The 23,174-nt window shown below is 37.5% G+C and overlaps 1 protein-coding gene across 1 annotated transcript in view; it reads left to right on the forward strand.

Annotated features, from left to right (window-relative positions):
* PIGK (phosphatidylinositol glycan anchor biosynthesis class K) overlaps positions 1-22,600 on the forward strand; it is a 136,356-nt gene extending 113,756 nt beyond the window's left edge. Inside the window, exon 11 of the mRNA XM_061411542.1 lies at positions 22,132-22,600. Coding sequence (XP_061267526.1) covers positions 22,132-22,248 — 117 coding nt within the window. The 3' untranslated portion in view covers positions 22,249-22,600. The remainder of the gene's footprint in view (positions 1-22,131) is intronic.
* The last annotated feature ends 574 nt before the right edge of the window (positions 22,601-23,174 follow it).

Below are 23,174 nucleotides of genomic sequence, written 5' to 3' on the forward strand. Positions count from 1 at the left end.
CAAGAGTACTGGAGTGGGGTGCCATTGCCTTCTCCGAACTGAGCTATCAGGGAAGCTCAAAATGAAAGTTGCTCAGTTGTGTCCATCTCTTTGTAACCCCATGGACTACACAGTCTGTGGAACTCTCCGGGCTAGAACACTGGAGTGGGTAGCCTTTCCTTTCTCCAGGGGATCTTCCCTACCCAGGGATCGTACCCAGGTCTCCTGTGTTGCAGGCGGATTCTTTACCAACTGAGCCACAAGGGAAACTTATTGGAGTGGATAGCCTATCCCTTCTCCAGAGGATCTTCCCCACCCAGGAATCCAACCAGGGTCTTCTGCATTGCAGGCGATTCTTTACCAGCTGAGCTATCAGGGAAGCCCTAATGGCAAGCAAACAAGCTGACAAAAGGATTCCATGCACAAAGCAACCCATTTCTTATATATATCATATTTCTGTATACAATTTAAATTCATATTCATACTTGTAGCCATGAGATTTAAATTTGCTTAACTCTGAGTTCACATATAATATGTTCCTGAAACACTAGTTTTACAAGATGTTAGTAGTTAATGGGTTAAAAAGAGTTTCATGGTATAAGTTAGTGAAATGCTTAAACAAAAATTACATTTTTTTCCTCTGGGACTTGAAAAATAAACTGATATGTATTGTGAAGGTATCAGATTTGAAACACCATTTTATCCTCTCTTGAGGACATGCTTTATTCTTGCAATTTATTTTACCAATATGAATAATGTAAAAACACAGACTAAAGGAAAATCACTAGACAGGGGAGGAAAATTCCTCTGTTCTCATAGGCTTGAGAATTAAACTGATATAAGAGAAGTTAACAGGAGAAAAGCATAGAAATTTTATTTAATATTTTTCTGTACAGATGGGAGTCTTCATAAAGAAAATGAAGACCCAAAGAAGCAGTTACAATTGAGAGCTTATATACTTTAATTAAGACACAATAAATTTGTGGAGGAGTGATGAGACAGAGGGGCTTGGGCAAGGGGCAGAAACTGTGGGAAAGTGACTAGGAAAACATATATGGGAAACTAATGGAAGATAAGGGTTATTTTAGTAGATTGGTTTGTATAGATTCATACTCAGACTCCAGTAATGAGAATGTTCTTCCCTTAATGGCACAGAGATGGTTCCTTTCTCATAGGAAATTTTATGATCTGCTTTTAGGTAGAAAGGTGGAGGTCAGAGAAGTCTCCCTGCATCTGCTGTTTCTCAGGTGTTTTCAGTTCCCAATAATACACCGAAAAGGCATAGCTTGGGGTAGCAAGGTAGTTCTCAATCCTTTCAACAGCATTCTCTAGAGCGTGGGTTGGCAATCCATGGCTCATGGGTCAAACAAGCTTGGTACCTGTTTTTGTAAATAAGTTTTATTGGGACACAGCCAAACCCATTCATTTGCATATTGTCTACAGCTAATGTTGTACTTTGAGGCAGAGTTGCATAGTTGGAAGAGAGATTCTGTGGCCTTCAAAGCCTAAATACTTACTCTCTGGCCCTTTATAGAGAAATGAAAAAAGACTCCTGCTCTAAAACCTTGAAATAAATAGCTTCTCAGAATCATCAGTATTTATGAACATGACTAATTTATACAACTACTGTTGTTGTTGTTGCTTAGCTGTTAAGTTGTTTCCAACTCTTTGCAAGGTCTGTAGTCCACTAGGCTCCTCTGTCCACGGGATTTCCCAGGCAGGAATACTGGAGTGGATTTTCCCGACCCACAGATAAAACCCACATCTCCTGCATTGGCAGGCAGATTCTTTACCATTGACCCACCAGGGAATCCCTTATTCAACTACAATATATGTCTTAATTTTGTTTAGAAAATAAGGATTTGTCTACTTTATAAACATAAATGAAATGGTCTTTCTTTATGGCCTACAAATATAAGTACAAAGGAACCTATGTTAATATACTGAATGCCAAAATAAAAAAAATGGCTGAGCACCGAAGAGTTGATGCTTTTGAAATGTGGTGTTGGAGAAGACTCTTGAGAGTCCCTTGGACTGCAAGGAGATCAAACGAATTCATCGTGAAGGAAATCAGTCTTGAATATTCATTGGAAGGCAACCTGATGTGAAGAACTGACTTATTGGAAAAGACCCTGTTGCTGGGCAAGATTGAAGGCAGGAAGAGAAGGGCATGACAGAGGATGAGATGGTTGGATGGCATCACCAACTTGATGGACTTGAGTTTGAGCAAGCTCCAGGAATTGGTGATGGACAGGGAAGCCTGGCAGGCTGCAGTCCATGGGGTTGCAAAGAGTTGGACATGACTGAGTGACTTGAACTGAACTGATGTTGATACACATTACTACTTTTACAAGAAAGAATAACCATACATACAAGCCCCTTAGGTCAAGTGGCTTGTACATAGTAGGCCTTCAGGAAATACATGTTGAACTTATAATTTATGATAAATTGAGAAAATATAAGACAAAAAGTATAGTACAAAAGGATTTTAGCTTTAAAATAAAAAAGCATCTGAATTTTGAAAGCATTTGTCAAATTGTTAGGAAAATCTGTTTTACATTTTTCATGCGTAGGGAGTAGATATATACACTGTACACATTAAAGATGCAGAAAATGATGGGATATTATCTTTATATTGCTAGTATTAGTATACACTTAAATATCCTTTGCTACATGGATTACAAAAAAAGGGTAAATCCTAGAAGTTTTTAAGCTAATCATTTGTATATGGAAATATAAATTAGAGCATGTGTTGTGGGGGACTGTTTCTTGCTTTAAATTATTAAATTTGCAATGGTTACAAAAATACCTCCACTCCAGGCCAATTGTGCCTGCCTCCAAGTGCCAGTATAAAGTAGAGACTGAAACATTCAAAGGTGTGTTTGATGTGTGCTGTATTTGCTGCTTGACCGAGAATAGCTAGGAGAGCGGTACTCAGAAGAGCCAGCATCTCTGGACACGTGCCTCACACCCATTTAGGCTCTTCAGTTCAGTTCAGTTGCTCAGTCGTGTCCTACTGTTTGCGACCCCATGAATCACAGCACGCCAGGCCTCCCTGTCCATCACCAACTCCCGGAGTTCACTCAAACTCATGTCCATCGAGTCGATGATGCCATCCAGCCACCTCATCCTCTGTCATCCCCTTCTCCTCCTGCCCTCATCCCTCCCAGCATCAGAGTCTTTTCCAATGAGTCAACACTTTGCGTGAGGTGGCCAAAATATTGGAGTTTCAGCTTCAGCATGAGTCCTTCCAAAGAACACCCAGGACTGATCTCCTTTAGGACAGACTGGTTGGATCTCCTTGTAGTCCAAGGGACTCTCAAGAGTCTTCTCCAACACCACAGTTCAAAAGCATCCATTCTTCGGCGCTCAGCTTTCTTCACAGTCCAACTCTCACATCCATACATGAGCACTGGAAAAACCATAGGCTTGACTAGACGGACCTTTGTTGGCAAGTAATATCTCTGCTTTTGAATATGCTATCTAGGTTGGTCATAACTTTCCTTCCAAGGAGTAAGCGTCTTTTAATTTCATGGCTGCAATCACCATCTGCAGTGATTTTGGAGCCCCCAAAATAAAGTCTGACACTATTTCCATTGTTTCCCCATCTATTTCCCATGAAGTGATGCGACCAGATGCCATGATCTTCGTTTTCTGAATGTTGAGCTTTAAGCCAACTTTTTCACTCTCCTCTTTCACTTTCATCAAGAGGCTTTCTAGTTCCTCTTCACTTTCTCACATAAGGGTGGTGTCATCTGCTACCGTATAACCTCAGATATAACCAATATCTGAAGTTATTGATATTTCTCCCAGCAATCTTGATTCCAGCTTGTGCTTCTTCCAGCCCAGCATTTCTCCTGATGTACCCTGTGTATTAAGTTAAATAAGCAGGGTGACAATATACAACCTTGACATACTCCTTTTCCTATTTGGAACCAGTCTGTTGTTCCATGTCCAGTTCTAACTGTTGCTTCCTGAACTGCATATAGGTTTCTCAAGAGGCAGGTCAGGTGGTCTGGTATTCCCATCTCTTTCAGAATTTTCCACAGTTTATTGTGATCCATACAGTCAGTGGCTTTAACATAGTCAACAAAGCAGAAATAGATGTTTTTCTGGAACTCTTACTTTTTCAGTCATCCACTGGATGTTGGCCTTTTGATCTCTGGTTCCTCTGCCTTTTCTAAAACCAGCTTGAACATCTGGAAGTTCACAGTTCACGTACTGCTGAAGCCTGGCTTGAAGAATTTTGAGCATTACTAGCGTATGAGATGAGTGCAATTGTGCGGTAGTTTGAGCATTCTTTGGCATTGCCTTTCTTTGGAATTGTAATGAAAACTGACCTTTTCCAGTCCTGTGGCCACTGCTAAGTTTTCCAAATTTTCTGGCTTATTGAGTGCAGCACTTTCACAGCATCATCTTTAAGGATTTGAAATAGCTCAACTGGAATTCCATCACCTCCACTAGCTTTGTTTGTAGTGATGCTTTCTAAGACCCACTTGACTTTACATTCCAGGATGCCTGGCTCTAGATGAGTGATCACACCATCATGAGTATCTGGGTCATGAAGATCTTTTTTATACAGTTCTTTTGTGTATTCTTGCCACCTGTTCTTAATATCTTCTGCTTCTGTCAGTTCCATACCATTTCTGTCCTTTATTGAACCCATCTTTGCATGAAATGTTCCCTTGGTATCTCTGATTTTCTTGAAGAGATTTCTGCTTCTAAGTTGCTTCAGTCGTGTCTGACTCTGTACGACCCCATAGATGGCAGCCATCAGGCCCCAATCTCCCTGGGATTTTCCAGGCAAGAGCACTGGAGTGGGTTGCCATTTCCTTCTCCAATGCATGAAAGTGAAAAGTGAAAGTGAAGTCGCTCAGTCGTGTCTGACTCTTAGCGACCCCATGGACTGCAGCCTACCAGGCTCCTCCGTCCATGGGATTTTCCAGGCAAGAGTACTGGAGTGCAGTGCTGTTACCTTCTCCGGAAGAGATCTCTAGTCTTTCCCATTCTGTTGTTTTCCTCTCTTTCTTTGCATTGATCGCTGAGGAAGGCTTTCTTATCTCTCCTTGCTTTTCTGTGGAATTCTTCATTCAGATGCTTATATCTTTCCTTTTCTTCTTTGCTTTTCACTTCTCTTCTTTTCACAGCTATTTGTAAGGCCTCCCCAGACAGCCATTTTGCTTTTTTGCATTTCTTTTCCATGGGGATGATCTTGATCCCTGTCTCCTGTATGATGTCACAAAGCTCCATCCGTAGTTCATCAGGCACTCTGTCTATCAGATCTAGTGCCCTAAGTCTATTTCTCACTTCCACTGTGTTATCAAAAGGGATTTGATTTAGGTCATACCTGAATGGTCCAGTGGTTTTCCCTACTTTCTTCAATTTAAGTCTGAATTTGGCAATAAGGAGTTCATGATCTGAGCCACAGTCAGCTCCCGGTCTTGTTTTTGCTGACTGTATAGAGCTTCTCCATCTTTGGCTGCAAAGAATATAATCAATCTGATTTCAGTGTTGACTGTCTGGTGATGTCCATGTGTAGAGTCTTCTCTTGTGTTAGGCTCTTCTCTTGCTATTAAAACAACCTTTCTTCCCCACTTCTACCCCTGAATCCTAACGCCAGCTATCTTCAATATGTGCTCTATAGCTCATTAGTCTTGTGCTTATTTTGTTGTTTTGAGTCGTATGACCCCATGGACTGCAGCCTGCCAGGTTCCTCTGTCCTCCACTATCTCCTGGAGTTTGCTCAAATTCATGTCCGTTGAGTTGGAGATGCTATCTAACCATCTCATCCTCTGCCTCCCCCTTCTCCTTTTGTCTTTAATCTTTCCCAGCGTCAGGGTCTTTTCTAGTGAGTAGACTCTTCACCTTGCGTGGCCAAATTTGGAGTTTCAGCTTCAGCATCAGTTCTTCCAATAAATATTCAGGGTTGATTTCCTTTAGGATTGACTGGTTTGTTCTCCTTGCAGTCCAAGAGACTCTCAAGAGTCTTCTCCAGCACCACAGTTCAAAAGCATCAATTCTTCGGTGCTCAGCCTTCTTTGTGGTCCAACTGTGACATCCGTACCTGACCACCGGAAAAACCCTAGCTTTGACTATACTGACCTTAGTTAGCAAGGTGGTCTCTGTTTTTTTAACTCCCTTTCTAGGTTTGTCATAGCTTACTTTTCAAGGAAAGCTTATTTTGTTGCCCCATAATATTCATGAGGTAAGGAGTTGCCTGGAGGAGAAGTCTTGACCTATTCCCAGAGTAATTCTGCAATTTAGGAGTATTATGTAATGGTTAATAGCACTGACTTTGAAATTAAACTCACCATGTTTCAGGCCTAGCAAAACCACTTACTAAAGTTTCTAGCTTGTGACTAGTCAAGTTACTGAATATAGTTTTGTCATGTTTGAAATAAGATACTAATTATATAATTGTGTCACAGTGCTGTTGTAAGGATTAAATAAGATAATATATGTGAAGGTCTTATAAAGGAGTGGAACTTTTGGTCAGTACTCCATAAATGATAATCATGATTATGGGTAGTGGTGGTAGTTTTGTAACAATTGTTAATTTTCCTCATCTGTTAAGCAGGGTAGATTATATTATCTACCTTGAAGGCAATGCACTGATACATTTAAAATTCTTTAATGCATGGTGTATAGTAAATATTTAAGTGTTAACCAATATTATTTGCAGTTTCTGCTTGACTATTCTGGGTTCTTCTCTAAAGCATTCTTATCAACACAGATCTCTTATTTTACAAGCTGACTGGAAATCCCTTTCCTCTTTCTTGATTTCTTCTTTCCATATCAGTTAGGGATATGGAAATTTTTGTGGACTCTACAGAAGTCATGTGTCTTTTAATTCTCTGGCTTAAAATTTGATAAGATGGTAATTTGTATCTGTCAAGGCATAGCTTGTCAAATTTATTGCCATAAAATTATTTTAGTATCCTCTTACTATCTTTTGAATGTCTGCATAATCTGTAGTGATATTCTCTCTTCTTTTTTTCTTTAAACCAGTTTTTTAAGAAGTTTATCAATTTTATTGAACTTAAAAGAAGCAGTTTTTGGTTGGTGATATTTCCCCCCCCCCCACCTTTTTGTTTTGTCTTTTATTGAATTTGACTTTTTAATTTTCTTTTTTGTGCTTAGTTTGTGTTTCATTTGCTCTTTTTTTTTCAAATTTCTTCAGGTGGAATCTTTTTCATAAATTACTGATTTCAAATATTTCTTCTTTTCTAATACAGTTGTATAAAACTGTACATATCTCTATAAGGATGATTTATGTACATCCCATACATTTTGAAGTGTATGAATAAAGAGTGTCACCTGCCATTTCAGTAAACAGGCTGCCCACCATCAAGCCATCAGCAACTGCAGCCACCCCTGACAATGCACCCTGAGGGTACGGAGCTCAGAATGGAGAAAATTGGAATACTGGCAGTAGATTGCTAAGATGCAAATCAAGTGAATAGTTTCAATAAGTCCAGACTCTTGCATCTTCCCATACATAGAAAAGTGATAAATTCATTAACTTGAGATGTCTGGTTTTTAAAATATAGTTAGCAGTAACTGTTTGATGTTGGATACCTGGGTTTTTTTTTTTTCTTTTTTTTCTTGCCCCTCACAGAAACTCCTGTATATCCTGACTTGTCACTTACCTCTTTGCAGCAGGCCCTCAGAGCTATCTGAGAGGCTGTATCCTGGACACAAGTCTTCAGTAAGTCTGCCGAATAAAACTTAAGGTTTTCAGCTTTGCATTCTTTTCAGTTGACAAATATATTTTCATTAAATTAAAAATATTTTCTAATATCCTTTGTAATTTCTTCTTGGGTTACTTAGAAATATATTGTTTAATTTCTAAGTATTTGAAGACTTTTCCAAGTTCTCTCTTCTGTTACTGATTTCTAGTTTAATTCCACTTTCTGGAATATTCTGTGACATCAGCCCTTAAAAATTAATTGAGACTTGTGTTAGAGACCAGAAATTGGTTCATCATGGTGAATGTCCACATGCACTAATACAGCATTTGCATTCTAGTATCACTGGGTAAAGTGAAATAAATATATCAACTACATCAAATTGGTTGATAATATTCAGATTTTCCATATTCTTACTGACTTTTTTTTTTTTACTAATTAATTCTGAGATTGTGCTGAAATACACAGTTATAATTTTTCCTTTCAGTTCTATCAGTTTTTGATATGTGTTTTTGAAACTTTAAGTACATAAAGCATTTAGAATTGGTACCTTTTTGGTGAATCAATCCCTGTATTAGTATGCTGCTGCTGCTAAGTCACTTCAGTCGTTTCCGACTGTGTGACCCCATAGATGGCAGCCCACCAGGCTCCCCTGTCCCTGGGATTCTCCAGTCAAGAACACTAGAGTGGGTTGCCATTTCCTTCTCCAATGCATGAAAGTGAAAAGTCAAAGTGAGGTCGCTCAGGCGTGTCCGACCCTCAGCCACGCCATGGACTGCAGCCTTCCAGGTTCCTCCATCCATGGGATTTTCCCTGCAGGAGTACTGGAGTGGGGTGCCATTGCCTTCTCCGTATTAGTCTGAGAAGTTCTTTTTTTAATCCCTGTAATATTCGATGTTCTAAAGCAGGGGTCCCCATCCTCTGGGCTGTGGACCAGTACCTCCTGTCGAATTAGTGACAGCATTAGATCAGAAATAAAGTGCACAATAAAGCTAATGTGCTTGAATCATCCTGAAACCATCCCCCACCCCAGGTCTGTGGAAAGATTGTCTTCCACAAACCAGGACCTGGTGCCAAAAAGGTTGGGGACTGCTGTTCTGAATTCTACTTTGTTCTGACGCTAATATGGCCTGCCCAGGTTTCTTTTTCCATTTGGAAAAACAGATTTTCATTTCACTTTTAACTTATCTGTGTTTTGAATATAAAGTAGGTTTCTTATAGGTAGAATATCATCGAGTTTTATGTTTTTATTCAACTTGACAATCTCTGCCTTTTAATTAGAATACTAAGATCGTTTGTAGCTCAGATGGTCAAGAATTTGCCTGCAATGGTGCAGACCTGGGTTCGATCCATGGGTCAGAAAGATCCCCTGGGGAGGAGAATGGCATCCCACTCCAGTATTCTTGCCTGGAGAATTTTATGGGCAGAGGAGCCTGGCAGGCTATAGTCCATTTGGTCACAAAGAGTTGGACAGGACTGAGCGACTAACACTACTACTACTATTAAGATCCTTTCACTTAATGTAATTATCAGTAGTTAAATGGCATTTAAATCTGGTTGGATTTAGATCTGCTGTATTGCTGTTTGTTTTATATTTGCTCCATCTGTTTTCAGTTCCTTTTCTTTTTCTGTTTTCTGTTGAGTTTGTAGGATGCCATTTTAACTCCACTTTTGGCTTATTAAGTGAATCCACTTTATTAGTGTTGTTAGTCTAGGATTTATAATACGCATCTTTAATTTAATACAGTTTACTTTAAATAGTTGACTTCCCTGGTAGTCTTTTTACAAAGGCTTCCCTGGTAGCTCAGCTGTAAAAGAATCTGTCTGCAGTGCAGGAGACCCCAGTTTTATTCCTGAGTCGGAAAGATCCCCTGGAGAAGGAAATGGCAACCCACTCCAGTATTCTTGCCTGGAAAAATCCCATAGACAGAGGAGCCTGGTGGTGTATAGTCCATGGGGTCGCGAAGAGCCGGACACGACTGAGTGACTAAACATGAACTTTAAATAGTATATTATTTTATATATAGCGTAAGAACTTTATAATGATATGTTCTCAGTTTCTCCCTTCCATTCTTTGTGCTATTGTTGTATATGTTTTGATTCTACATCTTTATGAGCCACACAATATATTATCGTTTTTACTTTAAACAGTCGATTATCTTTTAAGGAAATTTTTAAATGAAGAAAATATTTTTATATATTTGTTTACCAGTTTACCATTTTTTTTTTAATTTAATTTTATTTTTAAACTTTACAATATTGTATTAGTTTTGCCCAACATCGAAATGAATCCGCCACAGGTATACCTGTGATCTCTCCTCTTTCTTTTGTGGAAGTCTGTATTTCCCTCTGGTATAATTTTCGTTCTGCCTGAAGAACTTCTCTTAACATTGGTTGTATTATAGGTCTGCTGTAGGTATACCTTGTAGTATAGGTATTCGGTATACCACTTTGTATATTGCTGTGTATAGGTCTGCTGCAGTAAATGTCTGTTGAATTCTCAAAGCTTTTGTTTTACTGAAATTTTATTTCATGTTCATCCTCGAAAGACTTTTTTCACTTGGCACATTTTTCCTAGAATCTAGGTAACAGTTATTTTCTTTCAGTACTTTAAAGATGCCTTTCCATTGTCTTCTGGATTCCATGGTTGCTGACAGCACATCTTCAATTATGCTTATCTTTGTTCCACTGTAGCAGGAGTCAGTACACTTTTTCTTAAAGGACCAGATCCTAAATAGTTTAGGTATCTGATCTTTGTTGCAACTACTGAACTTTGGTGTAATGCGAAAGCAGCAATAGACAATATGTAAATGAATGAGCATGGCTGTGTTCTCATAAAACTTTATTTGTGTAATCATGTGACTAACTCATCTGCTGTAGTTTGTTAAACCCCTCTCTGTAAGAACAAATCTCTTTTTACATGACTGCTTTTAAGGTGTTCTTGCTATCATTGTTTTTCATTTCTTTTTTAAAAAATTTTATGTATCTGTTTACTTTTGGCTGTACTGGGTCTTCAGTGCTGCGCTTGGGCTTTCTCTAGTTGTGGTGCCCAAGTTTCTCACTGCGATGGCTTCTCTTGCAGAACGTGGGCTGTGGGTGCAGGGGTTCAGAAGTTGTGGCATGTGGGCTCTAGAGTGTGCAGGCTTTAGTAGTTGTGACACATGGGCGAATTTTGATTATGATGTTCCTTTGTGTGGCTTTCTCTGTGTTTCTTGGTGTTGGGCTCTGTGGATTTGGTGGTTTATAGTTTTTATGAAATTTGAAAAAAAATTTCAGTCATTATTTGTTTAACATATTTTTGTCTCTCCCTATTTAGGACTCCAATTGCATGAATGTGTTCCTGCTTAATATTATGCCACGATAGGCATAACTTAGGCTCTGTGTATTCTTTTCCCTGCTCTTTTTCTTTCTGTGCTTCATTTGAGTAACTTCTGTTGCTATCTTAATAGTTCTCTGCTAAAGTGTCTAATCTACTCTTAATTTCATCCAATGTAGCTTTCATCTTATATATATTTTTCATCTCTAGAACTCCTATAATAGATCCTATTTATATATTCTCTTCTCTCATATGATCATGTTTTTCTTTACATACAATTTATAATAGCTGTCTTAAGAGCCCTGTCTACTAAATACATCACCTTTTTCATGTATGGGTCTATTTCAACTGATTAATTTTTCTCCTGGCTTTGGGTGATATTTTCCTCCTTCCCATGCCCTTTTAAAAGATTGGATGCTAGCTGTTTTAATTTTGTTGTTGCTGTTGCTGGCTGTTACATTTTGGATTTTTGTTTTATTCATGTAATGAGTGTTGGATTTTGTTCTAGGATCAATTTGATTCCTTTAAGGACTGCTTTTAAGTTGTTTTAGCGGAGAAGGCAATGGTACCCCACTCCAGTACTCTTGCCTGGAAAATCGCATGGACGGAGGAGCCTGGTAGGCTGCAGTCCACGGGGCCTCTGAGAGTCCGACACGACTGAGCGACTTCACTTTCACTTTTCACTTTCATGCACTGGAGAAGGAAATGGCAACCCACTCCAGTGTTCTCTCCTGGAGAATCCCAGGGACGGGGCAGCCTGGTGGGCTGCCGTCTATGGGGTCACACAGAGTCAGACACAACTGAAGTGACTTAGCGGTAGCAGCAGGCAGATCCAGATCAGCAGTGGCTATAGGACTGGAAAAGGTCAGTTTTCATTCCAATCCCAAAGAAAGGCAATGCCAAAGAATGCTCAAACTACTGCACAATTGCACTCATCTCACATGCTAGTAAAGTAATGCTCAAAATTCTCTAAGCCAGGCTTCAGCAGTACGTGCACCATGAACTTCCAGATGTTCAAGCTGGTTTTAGAAAAGGCAGAGGAACCAGAGATCAAATTGCCAACATCTGCTGGATCATGGAAAAAGCAAGAGAGTTCCAGAAAAACATCTATTTCTGCTTTATTGACTATGCCAAAGCCTTTGTCTGTGTGGATCAGAATAAACTGTGGAACATTCTGAAAGAGATGGGAATGCCAGACCACCTGACCTGCCTCTTGAGAAACCTGTATGCAGGTCAGGAAGCAACAGTTAGAACTGGACATGGAACAACAGACTGGTTCCAAATAGGAAAAGAAGTACGCCAAGGCTGTATATTGCCACCCTGCTTATTTAACTTATACACAGAGTACATCATGAGAAACGCTGGGCTGGAATAAGCACAAACTGGAATCAAGAGTGCCGGGAGAAATATCAATAACCTCAGAGATGCAGATGACACCACCCTTATGGCAGAAAGTGAAGAAGAAGTAAAGAGCCTCTTGATGAAAGTGAAAGTGGAGAGTGAAAAAGTTGGCTTAAAGCTCAACATTCAGAAAATGAAGATCATGTCATCTGGTCCCATCACTTCATGGCAAATAGATGGGGAAACAGTGGATACAGTGGCTGACTTTATTTTTGGGGGCTCCAAATCACTGCAGATGGTGATTGCAGCCATGAAATTAAAAGATGCTTACTCCTTGGAAGGAAAGTTATGACCAACCTAGATAGCATATTAAAAAGCAGAGACATTACTTTGTCAACAAAGGTCCGTCTAGTCAAAGCTATGGTTTTTCCAGTGGTCATGTGTGGGTGTGAGAGTTGGACTATAAAGAGAGAGTTGGATTATAAAGCTGAGCGCCGAAGAATTGATGCTTTCAAACTGTGGTGTTCTGACTGGCAAGAGAGATCCAACCAGTCCATCCTAAAGGAAATCAATCCTGAATGTTTATTGGAAAGACTGATGTTGAAGCTGAAATTCCAATACTTTCGCCACCTGATGCAAAGAGCTGACTCATTTTAAAAGACCCTGATGCTGGGAAAGATTGAAGGCAGGAGAAGGGGACAACAGAGGATAAGATGGTTGGATGGCATCACCGACCCAATGGACATGGGTTTGGGTGGACTCTGGGAGTTGATGATGGATAGGGAGGCCTGGCGTGCTGCGGTTCATGGGGTTGCAAAGAGTCAGACACGAATAAGCGAATGAACTGAACTGAACTGAACTTGTCTCTCTCTCTTGACTTAGGTCCCTGATATCTAGACCCTCTTTCAAAGGGCTCACCTAATTAGGTCAGTCTCTCACTCCAGGATAATCTCCTTTTTGACTAGTTGAAAGTCACTGATTAGGGATCTTAATAACATCTTCATAATCCCTTTGTCTTTGTTATATAATGTAACCTAGCAAAGGAATGATATCCAGTCTTATATTCATAAGTCCTGGTCCACACTCAAAGGGAAGTGATTATACAGCATATGCACACCAGGGAGAGGGAATCTTGGGGGCTCTCTTAGAATTCTGCTGACCACAATTTGATATATACTACAAGTATAATTTGAAGATTACAAATCATACTTTATACAGAGGATGTTGATAGACTGGAAATACTAACAAACTACAACTAATTAAACGGTTGAAAACAAATAGCTAAATTATTTGCGACCTTAGTGGATTGTTTTTTTCTTTCCTTAAAATATAATTTAACTGATCTGATATGCTCATTATATTTTAAGGAAAAAATCTTATTGAAACATTGTAATTTTTCTATTTGTTTTCTAGTAAACATGTGTAATTTTTTAAATCCTTGATTTTTTCTTTTTACATAATTTTAATACTTAGTTCTGTTCTCTGTTAACTGTTTGAAGTTCTGTGGTTAATGTTCTCCTAGAAACATGAAAGAGGAGACTGAACACTGTTCACAATTGGCAATGTAGTGTTGCTAAGCTACCTATCTTTTTAATTTGAAATATTAGGCATTTCAATAATAGGTAGCCCTTAAGCTTTTAAGTGTTTGCTCATGACACATTGGAATGTTTTATATATGCTTTTCACCTCTGTATTATAGCTATTATTGTGAAAGTTACAAAAAAAGTGTATTTAATAGCAGTAGTGTAGCTTAACTACATAAAATTAGTCATTTTATGAGAAGCTCTAATATGGACACAAATGAAATTACAAGCTATACTTTAATGTGAACTTACCTCAAATGCAGCTGTACTACAAAATGCAATAATTATACCAATCTCTCATTTGATTGTAAGTAAAATCATTGTAGAATGCCTAAAATATTACCTATAGTTATTTTAAAAATACCAATATTGTTATTCTCTGGGAATATCATTAAATACATACTGAAAAAGCACTTTATTTTATTATGTTGCTGTCATGCTATTCATGTTATTTTTTCTCAAAGTAGGATATCATGTACTAAATGGTATTATTGTAGAACATCTTCTAAATTTGTAAAAAATGAATATAGAAAGATTTTTCTAGGTGGACTCTTTCATTAAAAGTTTTTCCTCTGCATTCCTCTTTCCCCCATAAAAATAATTTAAAAAATACCTATCCATTGTAGAAAATATATTTTCAAAAGTATAGATAAGTGTAGAGAAAAGTTTGAAAGTACCTCTAATCCTGTTTCTCTCACAGAAACCATATTCAGACTTCAGTTTCCTTTTTTTGAATATTGTTATAAGATCATATTTCATACTCAATTTGCATTTTACTTTTATTTTCTTATTACAGTTCAAGCATCTTTCCAAATCATTAAAATTGAGAACATTCTTGATGACTAATTATGTTGATGTGCAGTATTTCTCATATTATCTATATAGTTTCCCATTTTTATTTTGTAAATAACAGTAAGAAGAAAATCTTTGTGTAAACCTTTGTCAGCATTTCTGAATTCCTTACTGTAGAGCCTAGCTAGGAGTGCAACAGATTCTAGGAATGAAAAATTATGAACATTTTAAAGATTTCTGAACATGTAAATTGATTACTTTCCCTGAAAAGTTGACCATCCTTATTAACATTTACTAATTCAGTTTTGAAACAAGGAAGAAATAATTAACATGTTATTTTAACTTACTTTTATGATCAAAAATTATATTTTTCAGGTTTTTATTAGCTATTTGTAATTATTGTGAAAATTTTAATTTCCCAAAACATTTGTTCATAAATCCATGTGTCTTTTCTTACTCATTTTTGGCAGATCTCAAAGTACTGAATTTATCCCCCTTTCTGTCATGTTTTCTCATTTATTTGCCTCTTAGTTTGATTTATACACTTCATAAAATACCGATTTTTCAAAAGGTTCTTTTAAAAATCTCTCCACCTTTTTATTTCCATTTATTGCTTTTAAACTTATAAATCCCTTTACCCTGCAGATTGTCTGACATTTTGTCTCTTTTTACCATATTCACCTGTGGGTGGTTGCTGGCTAAGCTCTCAGAGGCATTGCATTGTTTCAGATCCCAGAATGCAACTGGTTATTCAAAGAGTGACCCTCCTGGCCCTAATGCTTGCTACTCTCAAACTGCATTCTCTCTTTCATCAGGATTTTCTAAGTGCCAGAGTCCTGTGGGTTTGGCATTGAACGAAGCAGATGCAAATCTCTTTCTGTCTGTCACCTTCCCCCTGCTAGTGTAGTATATGGCTGGGGCATCACTCTTCCCAGTGCCTGGCTTTTACCATCACCATGATTTTGTTCCATGTGTCACTGCTTGGGTGTTATCTCCTCCTGTCCATCAACTAACATATGACACCTTGATCAAGGGCCAGCTCATCCAAGAAGTCCTTCCTGAATAGCCACCCACTGACAGTCCCCTTAGCTTGCAGGCCCTTTGACTCGTGCTCTTCACAATGAAATCCTTTGTAACTGCTCTCCACTGGTACTGTTAACATAGCTACCATTATGATGGACCCCTGGGTGCCACTTTACAAAAGTAGTTAAAAACATTGTTTTTTTTACATGTCATAAGTTTACATCTAATTCTTAATCATTTGAAGTATATTTTGGTTTGTAGTTTTGGTTTAGAAACAAAACTTCTTTGTTTTTCTTTTCTGGAAAATTTCTTTTCCAGATGTTAACCCATTGTTAGAGGACCAGTAAGAATATTTCCTTGCTCGTTGATTTGTTATAGTTCTTTTATAATATCCAATATAATATCCAAATTGTTGGATACTGAGCTGATTGACTACTTTCTATTCTGTTTCGTTGATCTTTTCTATTTTGTATCAGAAAAATATTATAGATTAGCTTTATCATATCCTCTTTGATATTCAGGACTGTTTACTCCTCTATATAGTAATATAGATTTTTACCATATGAGATGAATTTATAAAATGAGATTTTGTAAATTTATAAAATGACATTAAAAAATGAGATTTTTATCCTCATGCTGTGGATATTCCCAGATATTTTATGTTTTTTAGTGCTGTTGTGGATGAAATTTGTTTCTATTTTCCAACTCATTTTTACTGGCACATTGGAAGGGTATTTTTTTATATTTATCTCAGATCTGAACTCGTTGTTCTCAGTAATTCCAAGAGTTGATTTTATATAGTTTGTTGATACCTAATTGTAAAATCTGAAAATATGAAAATTATTTCTTCCTTGAACTGACATCTGGATTGGCTGAAAATTCCATAGTGATATTAATTAACAATATTAATAGTAGGTTTTTGTGTCAGAAAAAAACTAAAATTATGGTTAAGGTAGAACAGTGTTCAGTTTTCTGTTGGAAGCAAAATTATAGTTAAAAACAAATCATCTTTAATTATCCTGCTGCTGCTAAGTCGCTTCAGTCGTGTCCGACTCTGTGCGACCCCGCAGACGGCAGCCCACAAGGCTCCACCATCCCTGGGATTCTCCAGGCAAGAACACTGGAGTGGGTTGCCATTTCCTTCTCCAGTGCGTGAAAGTGAAAAGTGAAAGTGAAAGTGAAGTCGAGGTCATGTCTGACTCAGCGACCCCATGGACTGCAGCCCACCAAGGCTCCTCCATCCGTGGGATTTTCCAGGCAAGAGTACTGGAGTGGGGTGCCACTGCCTTCTCCGTTAATTATCCTAGATTAAATTAGTTGCTTTGCAGATTTACCATGTGTAGCATACATCAAGATTCTGGGAGAAACGAACATTTTTCTAGCAGAGGGTTGGGTGGGGGCAATATCCAATGAATATGAATTGCTGACTAACTTGAAAAGGAAAGGAACAAGACTTGAGCTAGAGTAGCTCAAGTAGTTGGGATGAGGAAGGTTAGAGAGAAGTGAGGTGAGTTAGTCTCTAGATTGCCTCACTTTATTTCCTTGGGAGCAGTTCCCAGCATGGTGACAAGTGGAGTCAATCTCTTCCCAGGAAGACTACAAGAAAGAGCTAAAAGTGAGCATAACTGCCGCTCCCTTAAAGTGAGGGTACGGGGCACAGAACATACACAAACTTTACCTTTAGAAGACACTGTAGCATGACCTCTACACAGTCTGCTATACATGCTGTTCAGGGGAAACAGGTGTTTGCTGCAGTCCTTAGTGAAATTTAGCTCAGGTGAGTGAAATGGGGCTGAATTTCTTGTTCTAGAATGCATCAGGGGATTATCTTGACAGACCTCCCTCACCTCGACCAAATTCATGATCCACAAGGAGCTGATTAGCCACCCTTCATGCTGGTTTTATATATACCATTGTTGCAGAAACTTGAAAAGTATGTAGATGAGAACTTTATTTTCTTATAATAAAGGATCAGGATTTTTCCTTCTATATTAATGGTCATCTCAGTAGGTGTATTTCATAGCTTTTGATGAATAATAAGCCAAAAGTTAGTGGCTTAAAACTTCAACTATTTCTTTGACTTTTAAGTCTCCAGGGTAGTGATTCAGGCTGAGTTTAGCTAAGCAGTTGTATTCTTAGCTGGGCACCTTCATGAGTCTCTGGTCAACCTTGTCTTGGTTAGGCAATTCTGCATCTGGGAGATGGCTGGTTGCTGACTGGAGAACTTGAGTTCGTCTCCATCTGATGTCTTTTTTACCTCCAGAAGCCTTGCCTAGGTTTGTTTCTCATGGTGGTATTCTAAGAGAGAGCAGAAGCAGGCAAAGAAAGCCTCTTGAGGCTAGCATGGAATTAGGACACTGTTGCTTATGTTCCTTTCTGTTGGCAAAAAGAAGTCACAAGGCCAACTGATTTATGGAAGAAGGACATAGAGTATACCTCTCGATGAGAACTGCCATAAAGCAATATATTCAAAGTGTATGGACACAGGGAAGGAAGTATGGGGGATCAGGACCTTTTTTTTCCCTGTGATTAGTCTACCACAATTCGGTGAATAAAGGACTCAGAGAGGTGCTTAGGACACTATCTTCCAGCTCCCTTTTTACCTCAACCTTTTGTCCCTGCATCTTGTATTATTTTATCTTTATGCTATTCATTTGGTTTTGGCTTATTGTGCATTTTTATTCAAATCCATGTTAAATAAAATTTTTCTAAAGTTATTCTTTTGTTCTTTATGAAATCTATTCAGAGATATGTTCTTTGTGTCTTCGAGAAATTTCTTCTTCATATGTTGGAGTGTTTTTACTCATGGACCTCACCTTGGTTTTTGCCTTTTTCTTAGAACGCTGTCTGCATCTCTAGCAGAGCGTGTGGATGTTAATCACCATCTACTTAGATTTGGATCCTTTCGGATCTGTATCTGAAGAATAGTTGTTCAACAATTCCCAGTGACTGGTGGCCAGTCATCAGATGTGGTTTTGGTAAACTAAACTAGGGTCATGTGCTGCCGTGCTGGGTGTGCCTGGGTTTTGGACACTTTAAAAAGATGAAGTGTGTGGGAAAGACATTGTTTCTTAACATATACTATCGAAAGGATTTTTCCTGTATTTTCCCTTCTTTGCAGAGATGTTTGTTTGGATGTTGAGCCTTCTTGGATGCAGTAAACCATTGCCATTGCCTGCTACCTTCTGATATGCTCTTTACTGGGAATTATATTTAAATAGATGTAGAATGAAGTATGCCATTAATTGGTTGGGGAAGAGTTGCACTACTCTGGCTGCCTCATAAAGTCACCTTCTATGGCAACACTGTTTCTCTTAAACAGCAGGCAGAAAAAGGGAGAGAGTTAAAATCCCTTTCTCAGCTGACAGAATTATGTATTTCACAGAGCATAGCAATCTTTTGGATCCTGTGTACTATTCAGAAAACTGGGCCACCATTAATTTGTTTCTAGACCTGGTTTCCAGACTTACAGATAGTGAAATTATCTGAGGTTTCTCATCAGAGGTTAAGTTAGTTTTAGTAGAGAGTGCTGTTGTCTCTTTCTGTGCCTTTTTATGTGCCTTTCCTGAGAAGATGGGAGCAGCTGCACAAGCAGGATTCTTCATAGATGTCATGCTAAGCTAAGAGTCCAAACTGTATTTAATTAATAATTCATTTTCCATTTTTTGTTAGTCAAATATATGTAATGAATATACAATAAAAAATAGAGCAACTGCAAATAGTAGTTTTGAAAGGCTGAGATTTGCTACTTTTGTTAGCCTGTACAGTGTTGTAATGTGAATACATATACCATTCCATAATACTTCTGGAGTAATAACATACATTTCTTGGTCCTCCATTCTTGCCTTCAGAGTTTGCCATTGGCAAACCACAGTTCTAGCACTTTGCTTTCACCTCTTGTCCTCTCCTGGGCATCAGTGGTCTAAATGTAGGACATATTTAGTTGAAGGATCAGGAAGCAGTGCCTCCAGAATTCTCTGAAACAGTTTTTAAAATAACAGATTGAAATAACTATCAGGACCAATCTTTGGAGAAATGCTAGTTACTTCTAAACAAGTTGCGTGCTGAATCACTTCAGTCGTGTCCGATTCTTTGCAACCCATGGACTGTAGCCCACCAGGCTCCTCTGTCCCTGGGATTCTTCAAGAACACTGGAGTGGGTTGCCATTCCCTTCTCCAGGGAATCTTCCCAGCCCGGGGATCGAACCCGAATCTCTTATGTCTCTTGCATTGGCAGGCAGGCTGTTTACCACGAGTGCCACCTGGGAAGCTACAGTTGTCTTATCTCTGGCAACTGTTTCTGGCTTCTGAGTTTAAGATGTAATGGTAAAATCACAACTTCGGGCAATCCATCTCATTGAAAAGTAACTAGAATTCCTACAGGTGCAGAAGTAAGATTTGCTGTTAACTATTTGATTATTTATTTCAGTAATCTATAATGAATCATAGTGCCTAAATGATGTTCAGCATTTTCTTACATGACTTGATTTAAACACCACCTGAAAGTTTTAGGTGCTCTTGGACTCTTGAAGGTTCACATCTATTGAACATTTAGCACTGAAATTCATTAAATTAGTTTATAGAACAGTTGTCTATATTATAACCTGTTCTTCTACAGTGCATAGTTTAATGCCAGATTTTGACTATTTATTTAACTTTTTAAAAGTAATAACCTAGTAACCTGTGTGTGTGTGTGTGTGTGTATTTTCAAATACTATATAAATCAGACTCCTAGTTACTGGGGAAAATGAATCATATCTCCTCAACCAAGTCAATACTCTTTAAAGTGGATTCTCAGGGAGCGTCTTCTGACTACTGTATGAAGGTGTGTTTCCACTAATAATGAATTTTTTTTTTGAGTTAATAGCTCTTTACTAGATAATCATTTCCCAGTTGTGGAAAAATAATTTTTTATCTTAAACTTGTTCATCCATTTGGCAAGAGTTACCAATGTTTGACTACTAGAGAATAAACAGGACAAAAACTGAGCAGCAGTTAATCATGTTTATTTAGTTCACTCACTTGTTTTTTCATGTCACATGCTTATGATACTTATATACCTACCTTTATTATAACTATGTTTTATATTAATTACTGTAGATTTTCTACTGAAATTAAATTAAGATTTTTCAGTGTTGCACAATGTTCTAAGAGCTTACAAACCATCTGAAGTGGTTTGAGAACCACTGAGCTTATCATACATGTTGATGTATGACAAAAACCATCACAGTTTTGTAAAGTAATTATCCTGTAATTAAGATAAATTAATTTTAAAAAAGTACTAGATGTGTTATGTGCAATAGGATTAATGTAATTAACACTGCTTTATGTTACATATGGAATTTGTAGAGTAAATTCTAAGAGTTCTCATCAAAAAGGAAAAAAGAAATCATTGATTTTTTTATATCACATTACAGTTGTTGCAAATTTCTTGAAGTGTTATTTATTCTCAGCATGACTTTGAAATTATTATCTATAACATTTTAATTTAAAAATTACATGTTACTTTATCAAAATTTGGTTTTTTAAAGTTTTGATAACTACAACTTCAATATAGTAATTCACTTCCTTTGTAAAAAAAAAAAAAATGAAAAGGATCACCTAATTGGAAATCAGGCATTTGCATAAATAACTTCTCCATTTATAAAATTAAAAGAAAATAGAATTTCTTTCTATCAAAATGTCCTTTAGAATATTTTCAGTGAGTTTATAATCTTGAATTCATTAGGTAATTATTAGATATTTTAAAGCATGTATAATAAACATAAATTTATAAGAATCATGGCAGTGAATTAATGGCATGGTCCTTACTGATTTCTGGTAGATTTGACTTGTGTTAATTTTTACACTCCTTTCCTCTTTCCCTCCTTCCCTCTCTTCCTTCCTTCCTTCTTTCTTTCCTTTCTTTTTTATTTTTCCATGTGATAATTTGAAGATTGGGTGAAGAGCATTACGTGTCCTGGTTATGTAGAGGAAAAAACAAAATATAAGATGTGGAAACCACTGAAAACCTTTCTGGAATCTTGTTTACATGGTGACTAAAGCAAATTTCAGATTACAATTTTTCACTTTAATCCATCCTAGAATAGGATTCTCATAACTATCCGCACAATCTTGGCTCATAATCCGGGAAGTATTAATATAACTCATAAAGAGACAGTAGTCACAGTCAGGATCATAACGCAGCTGGTGAAATGACAAGTAAATGGGAAGACTTACCTGCCTTTCTATGCTGGACAGAGAAACATACAGGACATGTTTGTATGTGTGGAACCTGCGGACAGGGAAGGCTAACAATACATTTAATTTAATCTACATTACTACCCCTTAAATGCACACTCTGTGAATTACCTATTTTCTATCAGTCTTTATCTATTGTTAAATTTATAATGTCATTCTTGTTTTGCAGAAACCAAAGTTGAAGGATTGGCATCCTCCTGGGGGTTTTATTCTGGGATTGTGGGCACTCATTATCATGGTTTTCTTCAAAACTTACGGAATCAAGCATATGAAGTTCATTTTCTAAATGTGGTGATGTATGAAGACTGCATGAAAGGCTACAACACTGAATATAAGTTCATGTCAATATATTTTCAAAAATGTATTGTTCTTGTGTGATTGGCAGAAAGTATAAGCAAACTGTAAATTTGAATGAACTATTGGTTTTATAACTTAAAGAAAAATTATTGTTAATGCAAGCGCTAAATGGTATTAAATATATTTCAGTTTTTCATTTTGTGTGTTATTAAAATATTGGGATAAAGAGGTCACAATATTCTCACTGACTCTTTGTGAAAATAAGAATTTCCCTTTGTTTAATCCCCTTTCATTTGGAAAAGAAAAAAATGTGAAGACATTAAATTCTCTATTTTTATGTATATTCTCCTAGTCTTATTTATATTTTTTTCCAAAATAGACATCATATAGAATGTTTTGTCAGTTGTCACTTTGCAGTATGTTGTCAACCCTTTGCCTCTCCTTGGACATTCTTCAAGGACACATTATGAATGGCTGTGTACCATCCATTTTATGAATGTACAGAAATTTATTTAATATTCTTCTATAATTAGACTACTTTGTTCCACAAATTTTCTTTTGGTTCATTCTTTGATGTGTTAATATGGACTTCCCTGGTAGCTCAGATGGTAAAGAATCTACTCTCATGCAGGAGACCCAGGTTCAATCCCTGGGTCAGGAAGATCCCCTGGAGAAGGGAATGGCAACTCACTCCAGCATTCCTGCCTGGAGCATTCCATGGACAGAGGAGTCTGACGGGCTATAGCTCATGGGTTTGCTATGGGTCAGACATGACCAAGTGACTAACACTTTCATGTGTTAATATTTTATTTATCAGCTATTCCTGGAATTCTACAGCTAAAATTGTAAATAAATATGAAAAATTAGGTTTTTAATCTGGTACTGACAGTCTCCAGGGCTTTATTTACTGTCAGT

Source organism: Bos javanicus, chromosome 3, assembly GCF_032452875.1.
Source record: "Bos javanicus breed banteng chromosome 3, ARS-OSU_banteng_1.0, whole genome shotgun sequence".
Taxonomy (NCBI): domain Eukaryota; kingdom Metazoa; phylum Chordata; class Mammalia; order Artiodactyla; family Bovidae; genus Bos; species Bos javanicus.